The sequence below is a fragment of the Danio aesculapii genome, chromosome 8 (genome assembly GCF_903798145.1).
Source record: "Danio aesculapii chromosome 8, fDanAes4.1, whole genome shotgun sequence".
Taxonomy (NCBI): domain Eukaryota; kingdom Metazoa; phylum Chordata; class Actinopteri; order Cypriniformes; family Danionidae; genus Danio; species Danio aesculapii.
The window spans coordinates 51,739,128-51,759,906 of NC_079442.1; the positions used below are offsets into that span (position 1 = coordinate 51,739,128).

At 37.0% G+C, this 20,779-nt stretch overlaps 2 protein-coding genes across 2 annotated transcripts; both read right to left on the minus strand.

The window, feature by feature from the left end:
* Nucleotides 1-25: 25 nt before the first annotated feature.
* LOC130234247 (uncharacterized) lies at nucleotides 26-1,656 on the minus strand. The gene is made up of 3 exons (XM_056464521.1): nucleotides 1,620-1,656; nucleotides 345-487; nucleotides 26-218 (listed from the first exon to the last, which is right to left on the minus strand). Exons 2-3 carry the CDS (start codon nucleotides 474-476, stop codon nucleotides 81-83), a joined length of 270 nt encoding a protein of 89 aa, XP_056320496.1. The 5' UTR covers nucleotides 477-487; nucleotides 1,620-1,656; the 3' UTR covers nucleotides 26-80.
* A 4,842-nt stretch (nucleotides 1,657-6,498) lies between these two features.
* polb (polymerase (DNA directed), beta) lies at nucleotides 6,499-20,565 on the minus strand. The gene is made up of 14 exons (XM_056464165.1): nucleotides 20,396-20,565; nucleotides 19,840-19,897; nucleotides 19,697-19,763; nucleotides 19,230-19,304; nucleotides 16,457-16,515; nucleotides 16,316-16,365; nucleotides 16,185-16,236; nucleotides 15,285-15,339; nucleotides 13,883-13,955; nucleotides 13,729-13,799; nucleotides 13,431-13,517; nucleotides 13,280-13,341; nucleotides 10,848-10,987; nucleotides 6,499-7,027 (listed from the first exon to the last, which is right to left on the minus strand). The coding sequence occupies exons 1-14, from the start codon at nucleotides 20,454-20,456 to the stop codon at nucleotides 6,933-6,935; spliced, it is 1,005 nt and encodes a 334-aa protein (XP_056320140.1). The 5' UTR covers nucleotides 20,457-20,565; the 3' UTR covers nucleotides 6,499-6,932.
* Nucleotides 20,566-20,779: the final 214 nt, after the last annotated feature.

Genomic DNA, 20,779 nt, shown 5'->3' on the forward strand with positions numbered 1-20,779 from the left:
TCATCCTTAGTTTATACGCTTACACAACATTTTTATAAGTTGCTTTAATAAAATAAAATATGTTTGAATTGTTGCTGTTGCTAGGCAGTGTGGAAGAGCACTATCTCCCTCTTGCCAACGGAGAAGTCAATATAAAAGTCATCTTTCGACCCCACGATGTAACCTTCAGTATTTCCCACAATGCAGTGCCAGGTACGCCCATGCTTTCTCTCAAATTCCTATAGGAAAGACATATAGTGTTAAGTTCCACTGAGCATTAGCAAGAACACTCTTTATCATCTCTATCATCAAACTGTTCCTCGAACACATTTTCTCTGAGGAGATTCTCAGTTAACTATATTCACCTGCTTCATGTAGTTAGAAATGTCTGTGCCACCGTCATACATATTGACAGCCAGAAGAGCGCACTGTAGAGCGTCCCGCTGCATCTCATCTCTCATCGTTGTGCTGTGTACTTTAATCGATGCTTTCGCCATTAATCTTTCTGCTTTCAAAAGAAAAGATTTTGTTTTAATGAGCAAGTATGAGAGCAGTTTGACAGGACAGAATCTGGAGTCAAATTTAAGACTTTTAAAGATTTTTAAGACCATTTTGTATACATTTCAGACTTTCAGACAGGGCTAAATGCAAAGGAAATGTTCTACACTATCAGAAATAAAGGTACGTGAGCGGCCACTGGGGTGGTACCTTTATTTAAAAATAATTAATACCTCAAGGGTACATATTGGTATCTAAAAAGTACAAAAGTGTTCTTCTCAAAATTTGTAGGTACTAACATTTGAGCTACCAATATGGACCCTTTAAGTACAAATGTCTACATGTTGAAAAGGTACCACCACAGTGACAGCTTGCGTACCTTTATTTCTGAGAGTGTAGTGGCCTGGTTGGGCCAGTGGAAAATATTTTTACTTGCCCCATCAAAATGTATTTATTTTATAGCCACATATGGTACACATTGAGACGAAGTAAGCAAACTCTATTGTATACATACACATTTCTCTTTTTAAAAAAGTTATGAAAAGCTTTAAAAACTATAATCTAAACTAAACGCATGCACAACCATCTGCCCAGATCAGTGTCCTCAGCATATGTGGCCTATATATATGGAGATCAAATGTTATTGTATTGTTATTAAACCATATATTAATAGATTTACAAGAAGAGTTTTGTAAAATGTTTTATTAAGATGAATTGTTGATGAATGGATGGGACAGGAAAAGTGGAAACATGGACATAGGAGAATTAAGACCTGTTTAAATTATTTAAGACCTACAAGACAACATTTCAGTGAATTTAAGACTTTTTAAGGCCTGAAATTTAGATTTAGAAATTTAAGATATTTAAAGACTTTTAAGACCCCGTGGACGCCATCAACAAAATCTTCCAGAACAACATTTCTGATTAATATCAGTGTTAACATGAGTTGTGCTGCTTCATATTATTGATGAAACTGTAATATATTTTTCCAGATCCTTTGATGAATATAAAGTTCAAAAGAACAGCATTTATTTTAAACAGAAGTCAACGGTAGCAAGATAGATGCTTTCATTTTACATTTCTTACTGACCCCAGAATATTGAGTGTATATATAAATATAAATTTATAATACATGCTCTTACCTGTAGATTTGCTCAGTTCTGTGACACTGTGTTTCACCAAAGTTTGTAGAAAGTGTAATGTTACTCCACCGGTTCATCACGACATCACAAACCAACCCTCTGACATAACACCTGACAACATTCCTTTATTTATTCTGTCCTTTATTTCCACACTCTTGACTGAACTAAAGAACTAGAGCACGTGGGACATTAGGAACAGACATTGGAAGTATTTATAACACAAAAAATTAACACAATATTGTCACCTCTGCATATCCTCTGCAGTGGTTCTCAGTTTCTGACCTCTGGCCCGTTTTGTACGTCTCTCTTTTTTGACACACAAGGATCCGTTCATGGATCTTTCTCTTAACGAGCTGATGATCTGAATCAGGTGTGTCAAGTAAGGAAGACATTCAAAATGTGTGAGGACTTGAATTAAGAACCACTGTCTAAAGGTAAATCTTTTTAACAAAACTATTTTTAATTGTACTGTATGACATCAGGTGACATGGTGGCGCAGTGCGTAGCACAATCGCCTCACAGCAAGGTCACTGGAACGAGCCCCGGCTTGGTCAGTTGGCATTTCTGTGTGGAGTTTGCATGTTCTCCCTGTGTTGGCATGAGTTTCCTCCGGGTGCTCTGTTTTCCCACATTCCAAACACACACGCTGTAGACCAATTACCAACCTACGTCACACGTGACGTCACACGGGTCCCCAGGCTGCAATAGTAAATATGTCATGTTGTGCGGTAGGATGCCAAATTCGAAAGACCAAAAATAGTAAACTTGACTTTTACCGTACACCACACTGCTTTAATGCCAACTGCAGATGTCTTTGGCTAAAAGGGAGCTGAATGAAGTGACGACATAATTAGAAATGCTGCAGACTCTACCATGTCATATCAGTTCACGCAATGCTGAATCATACACATTACTCGTTTTTGATTGCAGTAATGATTTCAGCAACAGTAACATATAGTGAATTAATCTGCAGACACTGAATGCTCAGAATGAAACGTGAAAGTGTAAGTTATTAAGGTAAACTTGGTTTTATATTCACACATTCATTCAGAGACAACTTGTGACACACTGCCTATATTGTTTACCACGGCACTTTGAATATTGGGTCTGAAATAACTTGCAAGTGTGACTTGAAAACAACATTAACACTGTTTATTTGACTGTGAACAGTGTTGTACAGTGATAGTCTTCGGCTGCTAATAATTTCGCTATTTAGAGTTTGCAAATAATACTTTTATGAAATGATATTATTAAGGAGAAAGTGCGAATGTGCAAATATTAAACCAGCTTTACCTTTACATGGAACACTTAGAACTTTGAACTAGCGCACAGTTGGCAACTTGGCATAACTTTGTTTAATTGCAGCAGTTTCGTTTTGTTCCGTGCAACAGAAATGCGGCTTAGAGAAGCTTTTACGATTAATTGTGACTAATTAAAGCGCAGTTAATAGTAAAATCGGCTAATATCGTTGCATCCCTATTGACGATATCAATGCCTTTTCTACAAACACATCCAAATGTTTTCGGCTGCCGCGCCATTCACTTTGGTGACTCATGCTCTGCGCCTCTGCAGCTCATGCTGTATTGAACAGACGCATGTCACTTCATAACTATAGCGGCCGTTTATCGACTGAGCTAAAATTATTTTTGATGTCTTGGACACACTATTTGGAGGGCTGGAACAAAGTGCTTCAGGGGCCGGGGTTGGCCCGCGGGCCGCCAATTGAATAGCCCTGAGGTACACTGACAGGCACATGGAAACTGTGGGCGTGAAGGACTAGACTTAAAGGCGCAGTACACAAAAACCGCTACCTGATGGTCAGAGCTATAAACATATAAACTTATAAAAGCTATAATAAACAATCTGATGGGTGTTTTGAGCTGAAACTTTAAGGCAGATTCTGGAGACACAAAAGACTTATATTAAATCTGGAAAAAGGGGTAACCTAGGTGCCCTTTAAGACAGATTTTGATCAATCGGCGCAGCGCTGCATGAAGTCGAATGCATCTATTGACTTTAAATAAGTATAAATCTCAGGTCCCGTTTTCACTAATGCGATTTTGTTTTAAAACGCATAAGTTTTGCTACGGTTATGCCATCCGTCCACACGCTCGGAGTTCTCGAGCACCGAAAATGGAGCGTTTTGGAAACGCTGAAGAGGCTGTTTTCATTCTATAAATGCTGCTGCTCCGTCTCAGTGTGGATAGGGGAAAACGGAGACATCTGAAAACAGAGGCGGGGCTGCAGACATTCAATTCAATTCAATTCACCTTTATTTGTATCGCGCTTATACAATGTAGATTGTGTCAAAGCAGCTTCACATTAAAGGTTACAGTAAATAGGAACAGTGTAGTTCAGTTTGTAGTGTTTAAGTTCAGTTCAGTTGAGCTCAGTTCAGTGTGGTTTAATAATCCCTACTGAGAGTCCAAATACTGAAGAGCAAATCCAACGATGCGCAGCTCTACAGATCCTGAACCATGCAAGCCAGTGGCGACAGCGGAGAGGGAAAAAAAACTTCACTAAAGGTGGAAGTGAAGATAATAAACCTTGAGAGAAACCAGGCTCAGTTGGGCACGACCATTTTAATTTCTCCGCTGGCCAAACGTCTTGTGCAGAGCTGCAGTCTCAGTGGCGGACATTCACCTATCTGATTGGGGCTTTTCCTCAATATTAAGTAGCCAACACACAGTTCAGTCCTGCATCCTCTCCTTGTAAGTTCAGACAAGTTTGATATGGAAAACAGACTCCCGAGGATACGTCGGTTAAATCTTCAAAGGGAACACTGGACTTTATAACATTATTCACATCACCCTGGCTACGTTGTTTCACTATATCAACAATAAAATGAAAACATGATATAAGGAACTGCTATTTTCATTTTGATAGTAACCAAATAACAGAGCAGAAATGTTGAGGCGTCGTAAATTACATTTAATTATTAACTTATCTTTGCGCTTAAAACACATTACCGGAGAATAAGTAGAAGATTCAAAACACTAAAGTTGGGGAATATGTCATTAGATATAGACAACAAGATGAATTAAAAATCACGATTGACAAATATAGTGCGATTGGAAAAATGAGAAAAAAACATTACAAGCTTACCATTGTGAACCACTGGCCTAAGCTAACACTGGCTGGTTATGTGCTTGTTTCGTTGATTTAATTAATTTGTTATCTTTTATTTTAACCCCCAATAAATGGACTGCAACAAATAAGAATTTATGAATAATCAAATAAACTTGCATATTCCTTCATATATAAAGCTCAGTATAAAATTTCTGCTAACCAAATTTAAACACTGAGAATTTTATCAAAAGTGAGTGGCCATGTGAAAAATTAGAAAACACAAAAAATGATTGCAGTTTTACAGTCAACGAATGTTAGAACAATTGATTTACTGTATATTTACACAAGAAAACGCCTATTATTCTAAGAACTAGTAAACTATAATTTTTACAATTCCAACAGAAAGCGAAATGTAAGATCTCTTTCTCTTTCACATACACACACCCACTCACATGTCAGGTCTCACAATGTGTTTGAAATACAACAGAACATGAATCACACTTTAACTAGCAGAAAAAAGTTGGAGAAACATGACAAACCACATTGCATATGTGAGAATAAAAAAAAAAAGGCTTTTAATGACAGCGATGGCATGTTTAGTGTGCCACAAAACATAATTTCAAATTTGGCTCTTTATGTTTAGCTTAAACATTTACATTTAGTCATTTAGCAGACGCTTTTATCCAAAGCGACTTACAAATGAGGACAAGGAAGCAATTCACACAACTATAAGAGCAGCAGTGAACAAGTGCTATAGACAAGTTTCAGGTGTGTAAAGTCTAAAAAAGCAAAGCATTAGTAAAAAATTTTTTTTATTTTATTTTTTTTTTGAGAGAGAGAGAGAGAGAGAGAGAGAGAGAGAGAGAGAGGGCACAGTTAGTGGTATAGTCAGAGAGGCAGTTAGGATTAGGAGGGAAAGTGGAGACTAAACAGTTGCGTTTTTAGTCGTTTCTTCAGTGACTCTGCTGTTCTGATGTAGTTAGGGAGTTCATTCCACCAACTGGGCAGATTGAATGTGAGAGTTCGGGAAAGTGATTTCTTCCCTCTTTGGGATGGAACAACGAGGCGACGTTCATTCACAGAACGCAAGTTTCTGGAGGCCACATAAATCTGCAGATGTGAGAGCAGATAAGAAGGAGCCAAGCTAGAGGTCACTTTGTAAGCAAACATCAGAGCTTTGAATTTGATGCGAGCAGCAACTGGCAGCCAGTGCAAACGGGTGAGTAGCGGAGTGACATGTGCTCTTTTGGGTTCATCAAAGACCACTCGTGCTGCAGCGTTCTGAAGCAGCTGAAGAGGTTTGATAGAACTAGCTGGTAGCCCGGCTAGCAGAGAGTTGCAATAATCCAGTTTGGAGAGAACAAGAGCTTGAACAATGAGTTGAGCTGTATGTTCAGATAGGAAGGGTCGGACCTTTCTGATGTTGTAGAGTGCGAATCTGCAAGATCGAGCAGTTCTAGAAATGTGGTCAGAGAAGATCAGTTGGTCATCAATCGTTACTCCAAGGCTTTTTACCATTTTGGATGCAGTGATGGTTGCTCCGTCCATCTGGATTGAAAAGATGATTTAAACACGTGTGTGTTTCTCCATATGCAACTTAAAACTAACAATAGATGTGTTTTTTAAAATAATTGATTATATTAAGGATCTGCTCTCGTTCAGTTGTTCAAGGCATTGCAGCAATTGCTCATATCCAGCAGTAACATTATCTATGCTATTCAAGACAGACTGTTCTCTTCAATATATCATACTAGTAACAGTACAATATTCAGATGTACATTCATTTTGGGAAAACGCAGAAAATGAAAACTGATGTGTGGGATTTTTAATGGACAATCCAAATTTTTACACAGAAATCCTGCATCATCATAATACAGCTAGACTATCATCCCAACAAAAATATCCCAATAACATCATAATAGATCAGACAGACTTTAAATAACATCATTCATATTGTTTTAGTAAGGAAGTATGCTGAAAGACATGTTTGCTGCTTTATCAGAAACAATATGATATCTACAAAACCACAACATTCTTTCTTTCTTCACTCTTGTATTTAACACAAAATAATATACATGACTATTATAACTAAAAAGCACCATCAACAGCAGTCATGTAGCTGCTTTAGTGAGTTTAAAAACTCAAACACATCGCTCCCTTTGTCTTTTCTACTATTAAAATACACTATTATGAGCTAAATGACCAACACACACACACACAGTCTGCTCTTTATTGTGGTTTGTTTCACTCGCTGCGGTCCTTCGGCTCTCTGTATTTCCACTGGATGTAGTCAAAGATGTCCTTCTCACTGTCCACCAGCAGAGGCTCTCCAGCCACACCTGAACCACAGAGAATAACAGTTAATGAAAAAATAAGAGAGACAAACTAAAGCTCAAACCGCTCCCTATCCACTATGTAGTGCACTATATTTGGTGTCAGAGTATTTCGTAATGGTGTCCAAATCCTGTTTATTTTGCAACTCAAGCTCATTGCGGATATGTACCCAGGTCTACATTTCTGGGGACAGTGAAATACATAACCGGAGGTACGTCTGATTGCAGTTTTTGTCCACCAGAGGACGCTGTGCGTGCTTTTTGATGATTTCAAATTTCTCTTGCACATTCTCTTCTAGCATAAATCCACCAGAGGGCGCAATATTCAAAATCAGCCGACCAGGTCAGCTTACAATATCCAAATCAGCCGACCAGGCCAACTTACAATATACAAATCGGCCTTGTGGTCAACTTACAGAATGACTGATCGATTGACCCAACCACCCATTCCCTAAACCTAACCGATAGCGTTTTCAAAAGCAACCTAGATGAAGAAACGCCGTCTCGGTTGCGTGATTTCACCACGTTTTCATCCTGTTGTCTATTCATTTGTTTTATTTTGCTTTTGTTTCACCTGGTTTCTGGAATCGTTTTTCACCATACTCGAACACCGTCCTCGCGGTCAACTCCGCTCTACATTCCAAGTCCACCGACATATGCGGTGAGCTACGGGGCAAACTGGTAACACCGTTAAAGCCGTCCACACGGAGGTAAGCAGTCAGCTGGTAGCACGAAAAGGAACAGAAGCCGGTGGCGTGTACTTAGCAGCCCCATAGCGCTTATATCAAGACAAAATGCAGCCATACATACCTCTGGCTACATAATCCGCTCTCTCCAGAAATGCAGACAGGGGTACATAGCCACAATACAAGCCAAATTCTCCATGAGCTGCGTCATGATGGTGAATAGGGCTGTATTCTTGATAGTCACTATTTAGTTCTTTGGTATTTTATTTCGCAACTATTAAACGTCGTCTGGGAAATGGTTTGAATTTCCGTTTAGTTAAGAAACATCAGTGTTTCATTTCATTGGGACGTCACTAAGCGCTGCACTTTGCAGTTAAGTGTATAGTCTGTCAATTGGGACACAACTAATGACACTCCCTACATGCATTTACTTATTTTTACCCACAATCCACTCTGATTACAATTGTATATTCGTTGTTTCCCCAAATCTACCACAAAGCTCAGAAAGTGCAAAAGAAGAAAAAACTAACATCAGAGGTGTCAAATTTCATTCAGTATTTAAGTCAGAATTACGTTAATAATCAGGAAAAACAATAACAAGTGAAGAATTCATTGGCAAAAGCAGATAACTCTAATTTTAATAAAGATTCAGAAATCAAGTTTTTTGTTCAGTTGTACTCTTAAAAATTGAAAAAAATAAATAAATAAATAAAAAACAGCTCAAATTTTCGTTTCAATCCTGTTTTGAGTAATTGTACTAGGGCTGCACAAAATTTAGTTTCAGCATCAATATTGCAATAGTCACATCGCAGGATCTGCAATGTCAAGTTCACTTTATTCACCCCTCAGGAAATTTGAGTGAATTATAGCCGACCTAGAACCACATTGTTGAGTGATTGTGAAGTTTAACCTTGTGAAATAGTGCTTGTTTGGTTTGTTTTTAAGGCCTATGACTGTAAAGGCTGATTTATACTTCTGCGTCAAGCACACACGTATGCTCCGGCGCATCTTCCGCATGGTCGCATAGCCCTTGCCGTGGCCGAAACGCACCTCTCAAAAAATATAACTAGCACAAGCTCTGACATTGGTCGGCTTGGTACTGGTGACAAGCGTGGGTGGTGCTGAGAGTCGTGAGCCCGATGGAGCGAGTGTTTACAAGTGTGGAGTCCAGTGAAGGAGCTCCAGATGGAAACTTCTGTTTTGCGTTTACCTTATGATTTAAAGTTGTTGCACGTCCGCCTCTGAATGAGCAAGTTTTAGCTACTTGTAGCGTTTTAGAAAAAAACAAAACACCAGAGAAGAAACTCGACACAGAGGAACATAAAAACCCACCGCCTGCTAGTGTTTCAGATGAGTTATTATTGCAGAGCAACACAAACAACACACAGAAGTATAAATGCACGACAACGCACAAGGCAGGCGCCATGGGTCACGGCGATCACTCGACACACAAGTATAAACCAGCCTTAACATTTCAAGTGCATTTAAATAATTTGTGTACAAGAAATTATAACAATTTAACTTTTATACAGTGAAGACTATGCAGTTTTATTTGCTTACCTTTGATTATTCAACATATACAGTTATACTCACAAAATATAATATATATATATATATATATATATACTCACAAAAAGCCTAATTCATCACAATTTATATACAATTATGAGTTGCAAATTAAACTATTCAAGTCATCTAGTGACATAATTATATTCATATTGCAATAAATATTGCAGAAAAACAAAATATCGCAATGTCAGATTTTTCCAATCTTGTGCAGCCCTAAATTGTACTCTTCAATGCACACCATAAAAACATCACACCTGTAAGCTCATAAAAACTGAATTATCCATTCTTGCAAATGAACTCTTATTTGTGCGCACACTTGTGGAGGTACTCATTGTAGGTTATTTCGTATATTATTATTATTATTATTTATGTTTTATGTTATGTTTGTGTACTATATTTTATATGTACAAACTTAAGCATATAAATGTAAAATCAGATTTGTTTTTAAATTAAAAAGTACATGACAAGCAGGTGTTTTTGTTGTTTATCAAATAATAAGGACTGCCACAAATTAAATGAAAATTCATTCATTCATTTTCTCTTCGGCTAAGTCCCTTTATTAATCTGGGGTTGCCGCTGCGGAATGAACCGCCAACTTATCCAGCATATGTTTTACGCAGCGGATGCCCTTCCAGCTGCAACCCATCACTGGGAAACATCCATACACACTCACTCACACTCATAGACTATGGCCAATTTAGCTTATTCAATTCCTCTATAGCGCGTGTGTTTGGACTTTGGAGGAAACCAGAGCACCCGGAGAAAACCCACACCAACACGGGGAGAACATGCAAACTCCACACAGAAATACCAACTGACCCAGCCGAGGCTCGCACCAGTGACATTCTTGCTGTGAGGCGATTGTGCTACTCACTGTGCCACCGTCACACCTAAATTAAAATTATCATATATTTATATAAATAAAAAGCAGGGCGTTACGGTGGCGCAGTAGGTAGCTTAATCACCTCACAGTAAGAAGGTTGCTGGTTCGAGCCTCGGCTGGGTCAGTTGGCATTTCTGTGTGGAGTTTGCATGTTCTCCAGGTGTTGGCGTGGCTTTACTTTAGATGCTCTGGTTTCCCCCCCAAGTCCAAAGACATGCAGTCCAGGTGAATTGGGTAGGCTAAATTGTCTGTAGTGTATGAGTGTGAATAAATGTGTATGGGTGTTTCACAATGATGGGTTGGAAATGCATCCGCTGTGTAAAACATATGCTGGATAAGTTGGCGGTTCATTCTGCTGTGGTGACCCCAGATTAATAAAGGGACTAAGCCGAAGAGAAAATGAATGAATGAAAAATAAAAAGTGGTATTTAATTCAGAAAGTAGTAAAAGGATATTTTACTGGTTAGCAGGTGTAAAGTTCATGATGAGTCTGTGGCTCACACCATTTAATGCCACTGCCTGTATTCACACACTCATTTTTGTTCCATCTTTCCTAATATAGGACGGTCATTCAACTGCGTTGAGAAAGTGTGTGGTTTCAAAAACTGCTCACACTAGACTGTCAGATAGACACAGGTTCTGTTTTGACGTGTGCTGTAAATGTCTTGTGTGTGTGTGTGTGTCTCACCAGTGACGCCCAGTGGACGGATGGTGTACTCGTTGAGTGTGAAGCCTTTCTCCAGCGCGTGAGTCCTCATGTTCTTGTTGAATATATCACTGCCAGTGAAATACAGCACACCGCAGTAATACTGATCTTTAGGGATAAGCCTGCGGATATAGAGAGAGACGTAAGGAAAATACTGAAAAAAATTAATAAAAAATTATATTTGAATGTGTGTATATATATATATATATATGTGTGTGTATATATATATATATATATATATATATATATATATATATATATATATATATATATATATATATATATATATATATGTGTGTATATATAGGACTATTTCCCCCAGTGATGTTCTATGATAAAACTACTGTAGATGCTTGCCTGTTTTGGTTGTGGATTCTAAAATTCAGAATAACAGTACGAGATTGTAGACTGATCATTTGTAATATAATTTTAGATTTAAGTCCATTGTTGTGCTGGACAAAGTTTAATTTTATCCAAAATAAAAGTTTGTTTTGACATAATATATAATCTATATCATATACACGTATAGTTTATATCTAAACATCAATAAACATTCTCAAATATATGCGTGCATGTGTGTAAATTATGTCTAAAACTTTTAAGTTAAAAACATAGGCATCATCATAGCATTTGAATGCACCTGTGGTGTGAAATTATAGCATTTTTAATAATCCAATATGTCTGTTTTGCATGCATAAAAACAAAAATTATAATCATCATGCAGTGTTTCCTCTAGGATTTTTTCCAGCTGTAGCGGCAGGCCTTTTTTACACAGATCTACCAACGACCTGTGGCGTTATTTCAATAACAAATGTCGTGAGCGCAGTATTACAAGTCGAGATCGCATTCATGTAATACACAATAAATGTGCTATATGAATACACATCACATTAATACGAGCATGTGAATCTCTTTGCTTGTGCGCCGATTTCCTCTGTTCGTGCACAAAACTTCTTGCTCAAGCACAGATCTTCTTGTGCGCTCTCAAATAAACGCTGCTGAAGTGTGATTTAGTGCGTTTATATAACGAGTATGTCTCCAGCATTTATTAGATTTGCTAGGAATATTGATGAATGTCTCCAATAGACCTACAGAGCGGCATTAATGAGTCTTGAAGTGAAACGGCTATAAACTCCAGCAAAATAAAGTCATATGCAGAACCATAGACCTTTATCTATAAAATATAATTATGGAAACTGTTCATCATAACTGAAAGCTAAGTCATGTTTGCCTGCCTCACGCATCACGCAGCTCAGTCAGTCAGTCAGCACGTCACCTTTAAGGGTTAAACAAATAGCGCGCAGCACTACTACGATTACAGAAAAGTTTGCGCTGTTATAATTCACTTACCTTTTAAATACGTTTTGGTGCGATTATAACCCGCTATATTAAAAAAACGGCTGAATGTTTTGAATGAGAAGCTGTAATGTAGCCGTGGTGGGATGAATTTTGGCCACGGAGGAATGAATGTAGTGGAAACCATGATCATGCATACACAATATCTTTTGTTGCATGAATGTATAAAACATTCGCATCGCAGTTGCATAAAACATTCATTTAGAAGACAGAAAGTACCTTGTTATCATCAATTTTAGTTTAATATTTCTTGTTAAACACTGTACTAAACAAAACAAATGAATGAAACCTATATAGGCAAGAAGCTATATAGACCATTTCCACCTGGGGATACTCTTCCCGAGGCCCTCAGACTATGCAGAGTCACTGATTAGATCCAAGACCAACGACGAGATGATCCCAAGGTTTCCATATCCTGGACCAGGCCGTATCCTGAGCAGCTACTGTGGTGGTCATGGAGGAGTGGAGAACGTGAGACTGATTCCTGTGACGCTCCAGAGACAGACGAGTCTTCGCTGAGGCCAGCTTCCAGCCTCCGCCACTGAGACTGCAGCTCTGCACAAGACGTTTGGCCAGCGGAGAAATTAAAATGATCGTGCCCAACTGAGCCTGGTTTCTCTCAAGGTTTTTTTCTTCACTTCCGCCATTAGTGAAGTTTTTTTTCCCTCTCCGCTGTCGCCACTGGCTTGCATGGTTCAGGATCTATAGAGCTGCGCATTGTTGGTTTTGCTCTTCAGTGTTTGGACTCTCAGTAGTGAATATTAAACCACACTGAACTGAGCTCAACTGAACTGAACTTAAACACTACAAACTGAACTACACTGTTCCTATTTACTATGATCTTCTATGTGAAGCTGCTTTGACACAATCTACATTGTATAAGCGCTATACAAATAAAGGGGAATTGAAAAAAAAAAATAAATTGAACAAAAATCTTAAAATCAACAAATGAAAGATCACTAAAGCTAGTCATTTGTTTGTTAATAAAAACCTAAATATAAGTACCGATACTAAAATGACACTGTTTAAATAAAAATATGTAAATATTTTATCAGTACCTGATGTCAATACGGCGGTGTAAAAACTCCTCCTCCTCTTCTTTCTGCAGCTGACACACACCCTGTAGAATAAACATGTTTTATTTAATTAATTTAATATTTATTTTATTTAATATGTGAGATGCACATATAAAACGACAGAGAGACTCACCATGAATTTAGTGTCTCCTTTAGACAGTGTGTCAGTAATGAAGCCGATGGACTCAAAATGATCCACAACGGCATGAAGGAGCTTCGGCTGAAAATGATGTAATAATAGGAATAATGTTGTAATAATATTTACTAATTTTATTGTTTATATGTAATAAATAAATAAAATAAATTATGTCAAAATAATCTTTTATTTTGGATGCGATTCATTTTTACCCAGCACTAAACAATAGTTATGAAGAGAGGAAAAACTGCACGCATTATTCAATTGTTTCCCTCTTTAAAACATCAGACTTTACCTGTTTCTCAGACTGAGATGTGAAGTCTGGATGGGTTAGCAGTATATCAATATCACCACTCGACTCTGCTCCTGAATATTAACAAAAAATGGCACATTTAGATGATAAAATATGATAATCGATGTTAAATATGTGGATGACAGCGATCAATAACCTCTTCTGTAGCTGCCGCAGATGGTGCCGATGTACTCTGGATCCACTATATCCAGTTCTTTCAATATCAGAGCCTGTAAACATCAGTTAAAATATATAAAGTCATATTTATTAGCCCTCATAATACATTTTAATTATTTTATATTTCTCCAAATTTCTGTTTAAGGAGAGAAGATTAGAGCACATTTCTAATCATAATAGTTTTAATAACTCATTTCTAATAACTGATGTATTTTATCTTTGTCATGATGACGGTAAATAATATTTGACTAGATATTCTTCAAGACACTTCTATACAGCTTAAAGTGACATTTAAAGGCTTAACTAGGTTAATTAGGTTAAATTTAGGGTAATTAGGCAAGTCATTGTGTAACAGTGGTTTGTTCTGTAGACTATCCAAAACAAATATTGCCAACCCAGGCTCATTCTGAAAATGACCTCCACGGACGTTTCTGGAGGCCGCGAGATACGTCCCGGTGGCACGTTTTTTTGCAGTTATTGTTTTGATGAATCTGCCAGAGGTCGCCGTGTACGCTTTTCGAGATCTCAAATTTCCCTCGCAAGTGCCATTCGCACCTGCTGTTCTCGCATAAACCCACCAGAGGCCACTGTCGACTCACTTTTGGACAGACTTTCTAACTGAGCGAACGATTGGCTGACCCACCATCCCCCTTCCCTAAACCCAACCAATTTTATCGATTGACCCGCCCACCCCCTTCCCTAAACCCAACCAACACGTTTCAAAAGCAATCCAAAAAAAATAAAAGCCCTTGTCTGACTTTTTTTTGTTTTACCACATCCTCACCCTGCTATTCACTTGTTTGTTTTATATTTTTGATTCTGTTTTAGTCTTATCTGCTTTCTGGAACCGCTCTTCACCGGACTCGAACCTCCGTCTTCGTGGTCAACTCCTCTCTGCATCTCAAATCCCCCAAAATACGTTGCGTTAACGGGACAAACTGGTTGCAGCCGGAATGCCGTCCATACAGAGGTAAGCGGTCAGCTGGTAAGCACGAAAAGGAACGGCGTCACACTGCCTTGTAGCATTCGTTTAAAAAAATGAAATGCAGCCATATGTACCTCCGCCTACGTAATTCGCTGTCTCCAGAAACGTCCGCAGGGCTACGTTTTCACAATGAGCCTGTGTTCAATATTGCTTAAGGGCTAATAATACTGACCTTAAAATGATTTTAAAAAATGAAAAACTAATATGGACTTTCTCCATATTATAGGAAATACTGTGATAAATTCCTTGCTTTGTTAATCGTCATTTGGGAAATAAAAAAATTTTAATAATAATAAATAAATAAATCACAGGAGGGCGAATAGTTTTGACTTTACAAATTTACAACTTTACAAAAGTCTTCAATGAATTCATGAAGATCAGTAAAAAAAACACCAACCTCCATTTTTTGCATCTCTGAACGAGGGATTCTCTTCTCAAACTCCTCAAAGTATCTTTAACAGAGAAGGACAGAAACGCAAAAATGCATGTTAGACTCATTACAAATTCATATAAATCTCAAATCCAACATTTGTCCTCTATATCACGTTAAAAACATGTGTTATATATCTATATAGTGTTAAAAACTGTTTTCATAGAACGTCACTAAGACAAATGTCAAAATATATAAATAATTGAATTTTAAATGTAAAAATGATTCAAAATGACTTCACTAATTTGGTAAAACTTTAAAAATTGTTAAAAATATATATTTTATTTAATTCCATTTAATTAAATAAATAAAATCTAAATATTTAATAACACATATGCAAGGAGGATGGACACAGAACCGTCAACTTATCTAGCATATGTTTTATACAGCAGATGCCCTTCCAGCTGTAACCCAGTACTGGGAAACACCCTACACACTCATTCACACACACTCATACACTACGGCCAATTTAGTTAATCAATTCCCCTATAGCGCATGTGTTTGGACTGTGGGGGAAACCAGAGCACCCGGAGGAAACCCAACGCCAACACAGAACATGCAAACTCTACACAGAAATGCCAACTGACACAGCCAGAACTCGAACTAGTGACCTTCTTGCTGTGAGGCCATAGTGCTAACCACTGAGCCACCGTGCCACCCAATCTAAAAATTTAATATTTTACACATATCCAAGGCAGATCGTCACATTTGTCTTTCTGAGAGATTTAAATATTATTTAATATTTATTATTCTTTTACCGTTTCTTGCTCATCCTTGTAAAAGGGACTTTACAAAAGTACTAACACACAAATCAAAACTAACATTAATATTGCTGTGAAATGTATCATATTAAAAACAACGACTTACTTTAACCCGATCTGCTGATGATGATTGAGTTTGTGTTCGATCTTCTTCAAATCTAAAACAACACACGAGTATAAAACGCATGCATGAAGTGTTAAACAAGTATTTCTTTCATCAAACAAACATATACAAACCTTCTAAATTCCTGACGCCCTCCTCAAAAAACTTCCTGGCGGCAGCAGGACTGAAATAAGACAGAATGAGTGTGAACTGAGTTTTATATAACACTAATGTTATTATAATTATTGAAATGACTGAAATAAAGAGCATTGTACCCGATTCCAGTCACTCTGGTTAGGAAGTTGATGGAGGAGCTTGTGTCGTCATTGCGAATCTACACAAACAGACCACAAAAATGTTCATTTCTCATATACATCATTATTTTTTATTTAATTTTCTATATACATGGTTATTTTTAGTTTCATTTGGTTCGCAGGGTGTCAGTGGGGTCTATTCAAACTTAATTTAGAGAAATTCACATCGCTTCACTTCTGATTTGAATGCAATCGTACCAAATTGTGGAATTGAACCAACTGTACAACAAACTATTATAACGTTCAATTCGTGTGTGTGTGTGTGTGTATGTCTGCGTATCGCCTAACGTTACCTTTTGTGACAATTGGGACTGACCCAGTGTAAACACGGTGCTAACGTCACATCCAAAAACAACTTCTGCAGACATTGCCTGATGCAGATAGACGCAAGTCGCTCTCTGTATGTTATCAATACCAAAAGATTCAGTAAAAGCAGAACGACCTTGATGTATACGTCTTTTAATTTTGGCGCCTTGGCTTTCATGGCCACACAACAGCAGCTTGATGACGCAAGTGGCCATAGTTCAGGGTAAGGTCTAGATCGGATATGCGGCCGGCCGGAAGTGCGATATGCATATTAATATAGCAGCATTTTTTTATGACACTGTATAACATTAATAGGGTGTATGCCGAACTAGTGTTGTTCCCATACTGATAAACTTCTGGTGACCTGTTATTGTGAGTTTTTTTTCCATTGTAAACGGTTCCTTTTACAGCATCGATGTTGTAATGTAATTAAAATACAATCAGTTAAACAGACTTTGGCATTAATTTAGTTGCTCAAGCGTAAAACGAGACAAAAAGTCGTTTGCTCGCACGCGCCCGTCAGAATCGGCAGGCTAGTGCAGAAGCTCCATTGAATATACTGGGGTAAAATAAATGCTCATATTATAAAGACATGACGGGGAAAATGTTATTTAATGCAGTGCTTCTTGTACAATCTGAGACCCACTTTATATCAGATATCACTCAGGCAGTGGAGATCGCTGATTTTTAAAGAAAACAGACCTTAAACGAGCTGATTTTGCATTGGCATATAATTCACCGGAAACGATTAACCCAGGTTACTGGCAAATTAAAAGTACTATTAGCATTCTTCGGCATATACCCTATTAATATTTTTACAGTACTGTGACGGTTGGGTGGGGGTAGGCATTAAATATTGAATTTATTGGGTAATTTTATAAATAACATAAATAATACTCGATACAACTACTGTTTTTATGTTACTGTGATGGTTGGGTTTAGGGTTTGGGTGGGGGTAGACGTTAATAAAATACAATAAAAGGGAAATTTAATAAATAATAGACATAATTCTCATTAACTTTCGGCTGCAAACGTATCCCATCTAGCAACAACCATAGTTCAGAAGGAAAAATAGATGGTGTCAACACAAGCCAGCCGATGTGTGTGGAAAGGGGGGACAATCATCTTTGGTTCAGTCTAGGCAATTGAACCAAGTGTGAAAGCCCTATTAAATGCTCTTTTACATGGTATTCAATTTTGTATCAAATTTTTGATTATACAATGTCTAGTTGTATGATAAAGTTTGCCTAAATTTAATCTGGGAATATTGGGATGATCTGTAGTTTACGAAAATGATAAAATCCTGCTAGATTTGACATCACGCTGCTTTGTTTACTGCAGTAACCAAGGCGACACTGTTATTCCTGCTGTTCTATTGACCCTTTTCACATTTCTGTGTTTCTCAGTAGCAGAAGGTGTTATGGTTGGGTAAACTTACAGCACAGTGAATCAGAGAATACTACAAATATATATTTTTTACAATCTTATTTGCTGAAAGAATAAAAGAGAAACTACACAATGGTGTTATTAAGACTTTCAGAAAAAGGAAAAAATTGTGTGAGACTGATAACGGCAGCCAGAGGCGAGAATAACATCAAATTTTAGAAACACCTCGCATAAGCGGGAATTTGTTTTAGTAATTTGACGCAAAGATAATACAGAGTAAATACATGAATGACAGAGTTAAATTCATTACCTTTTAAGACCTTTTTTAAGACTCCATACATTTTAAGACCTTATAACCACTTTAGATTTCAACCGGAAACACTGGCGAGATTTTAACTTGCAGTACATTTACTGAATATTAATGTAAGAAACTAATCCAAAACTAAAACGTTATTTATATACTGAATAAAAATCTATTAAATCAAGCAAATTCAGCAGGTTTGCGCATATAGAACTGCGGAAATATTAGTGTTGCCTTTATTACTGCAGTAAACAAAGCAGCATGATGTCAAATCTAGCAGGATTTCTTTGATTTCATAAACTACACAGCATCCTGATATTCGCAGATTTAATTAAGGCAAGCTTTAGCATACAACCATACATTGTAATATCATAATACAGTCATAAATACATATAAATGTTCATACATTATTTAAAGAATGAAAATATTAAAAACTTTCAAGAATTTAATATTATGATGACCGTTAAACACATCATAACAGTCTTGTGAAAAGGGGTCCATAGGCGCTGGATTAGCATTTTTATTCATTATATGAATAATGGTTCATACAATCAGTATTTACTAAATATGCTGCAAGTTAAAATGTCACCAACATTACCGGTTGTAAGCTAAAGATGCGATGAGGTCTTAAAATGCATGAAAAAAGTCTTAAAAAAGGTCTTAAAAGGCATTCAATTTTACTCTCTGATACCTGTATAAACCCTGTTTCAGTAATGATGCATTTCTCATGCACTCGAATACCTTTTCCAGCTTGCGCAGTTTTCCTGTTGTTAAAAACTCATCGATTTTCTCCGCTATCTTTGCGCCGACTCCATCCTGAGAGGAAAAGAGCAGTTCTTCATAAAAACATGCTTTCATACAAGTATTTTTGATATATCAGGACGCTAATACCATTAGGTAAAGTTAGTTTTATATTCGCATATTAATTCATTTTTCAACAGTGACGACTTGTGACACTGTTTCTATATTGAACTTTGAATATTCAGTCTGAAATCACATGTAAGTGTGACTTCAAAACAACATCAGCACTATTTATTTAACTGTGAACATTGTTGAGCTTTGATTTTCATAAGCTACTAATATCATTTCCCTACTTAGAATTTGCAAATAATACTTTTCTAAAATTATAGATTAAGTCTGAATGTGCGAATATTAAACCAACTTTACTTTTCAATTGCTAATACTAGGAAAAAACAAGCAGCCTTCACCAGTTTCTTTGCTTCAGTCCCACTTTTGATCTTCTGAGGGTATTTTGCGATGACAGACGCTGCTTTTCTAAAACACCATAAAATAAATAAAGGCTCCATTTCTTATATGTTCAGTTATGAAATCAGATTCTGTGAATTATTACCTGTAAGCATTGTATTTATGGATGGCTCTGTTGACATTTCTCTCATAATTGGCCAGCTCTGAAACAAACAAAACAGTCATTAAGACTAAGAGGTTTAAAATATCTATTTATAATAGATTAAGGACTTTAAAATATATATAATTTGACATTAGTACAATAAACAGACCAATCAATCATGAGAATCAGATTATGGTTGGGCTAACAGAGAGCATTTGAAAAGAAACATAAACAAAACTATTGATTTTTAGATGTGAATCAATTCGAAATACTTATTAATTCATTAAACATAAAATAAACAGTTTATTTTTGTTTTGTTGATGTAGCATTGATCTCGAAACTACCCTGACAGAAAAATAAGCTCTATAAATTGTGACATCTGCCGTATTATTTGCGTTGAAGCGTAAATCTAGGTCTAATATTTCACTTCAGCTTATTTTTTTAGATTTTAAACGGGCTTTTTATCCATAAAACCGATCTAAATTTCCATTCATTCGACATTTAAAGGTCCTGCTAGCTTAGCCACATGCTACCCTGAGCTGTCATGTTCAAAACTCACCTACGAGGAAATCAGTGATTCCTTCGTTCAGAGATTCTTGTGGCGCTTTTCGTTTACTCATATTTAACAAACGCTTGACTTTTTAAAGGAAACTGTGTTTATTATCACTTTATACAATCCAGCAGCTGAGTGAGTGTTCAACAAAACTGGACAAAGCCTTAGCATTAGCACTGTAGCCACATAATATAGTGGGGGCGTGGCTTAGAAGCACAACACGCCCGTTATGCTTACGCTACCCAATCAAAAACATCCATTACATATTTAAATAAACTGACACGCCCACTCACTTTAAAAATACACTAGCCACAGTATGTGTGATGATCGGATTACACAGATGTCCAAATGCTACAGAAATATGTCAATATATCATGAAGACCGACCGAA

Bases quoted from the DNA above. Each gene is read 5' to 3' on its own strand.
- polb (XM_056464165.1), bottom strand. From the start codon at position 20,456: ATGAGTAAACGAAAAGCGCCACAAGAATCTCTGAACGAAGGAATCACT. The intron at 19,764-19,839 runs GTAATAATTCAC...ATGGTGTTTTAG, and splicing joins CATAAATACAATGCTTACAG to AAAAGCAGCGTCTGTCATCG. The intron at 19,305-19,696 runs GTGAAGGCTGCT...TTTTCCTCTCAG, and splicing joins GGACTGAAGCAAAGAAACTG to GATGGAGTCGGCGCAAAGAT.
- LOC130234247 (XM_056464521.1), bottom strand. From the start codon at position 476: ATGGCGAAAGCATCGATTAAAGTACACAGCACAACGATGAGAGATGAG. The intron at 219-344 runs GTGAATATAGTT...TCTTTCCTATAG, and splicing joins TTTCTAACTACATGAAGCAG to GAATTTGAGAGAAAGCATGG.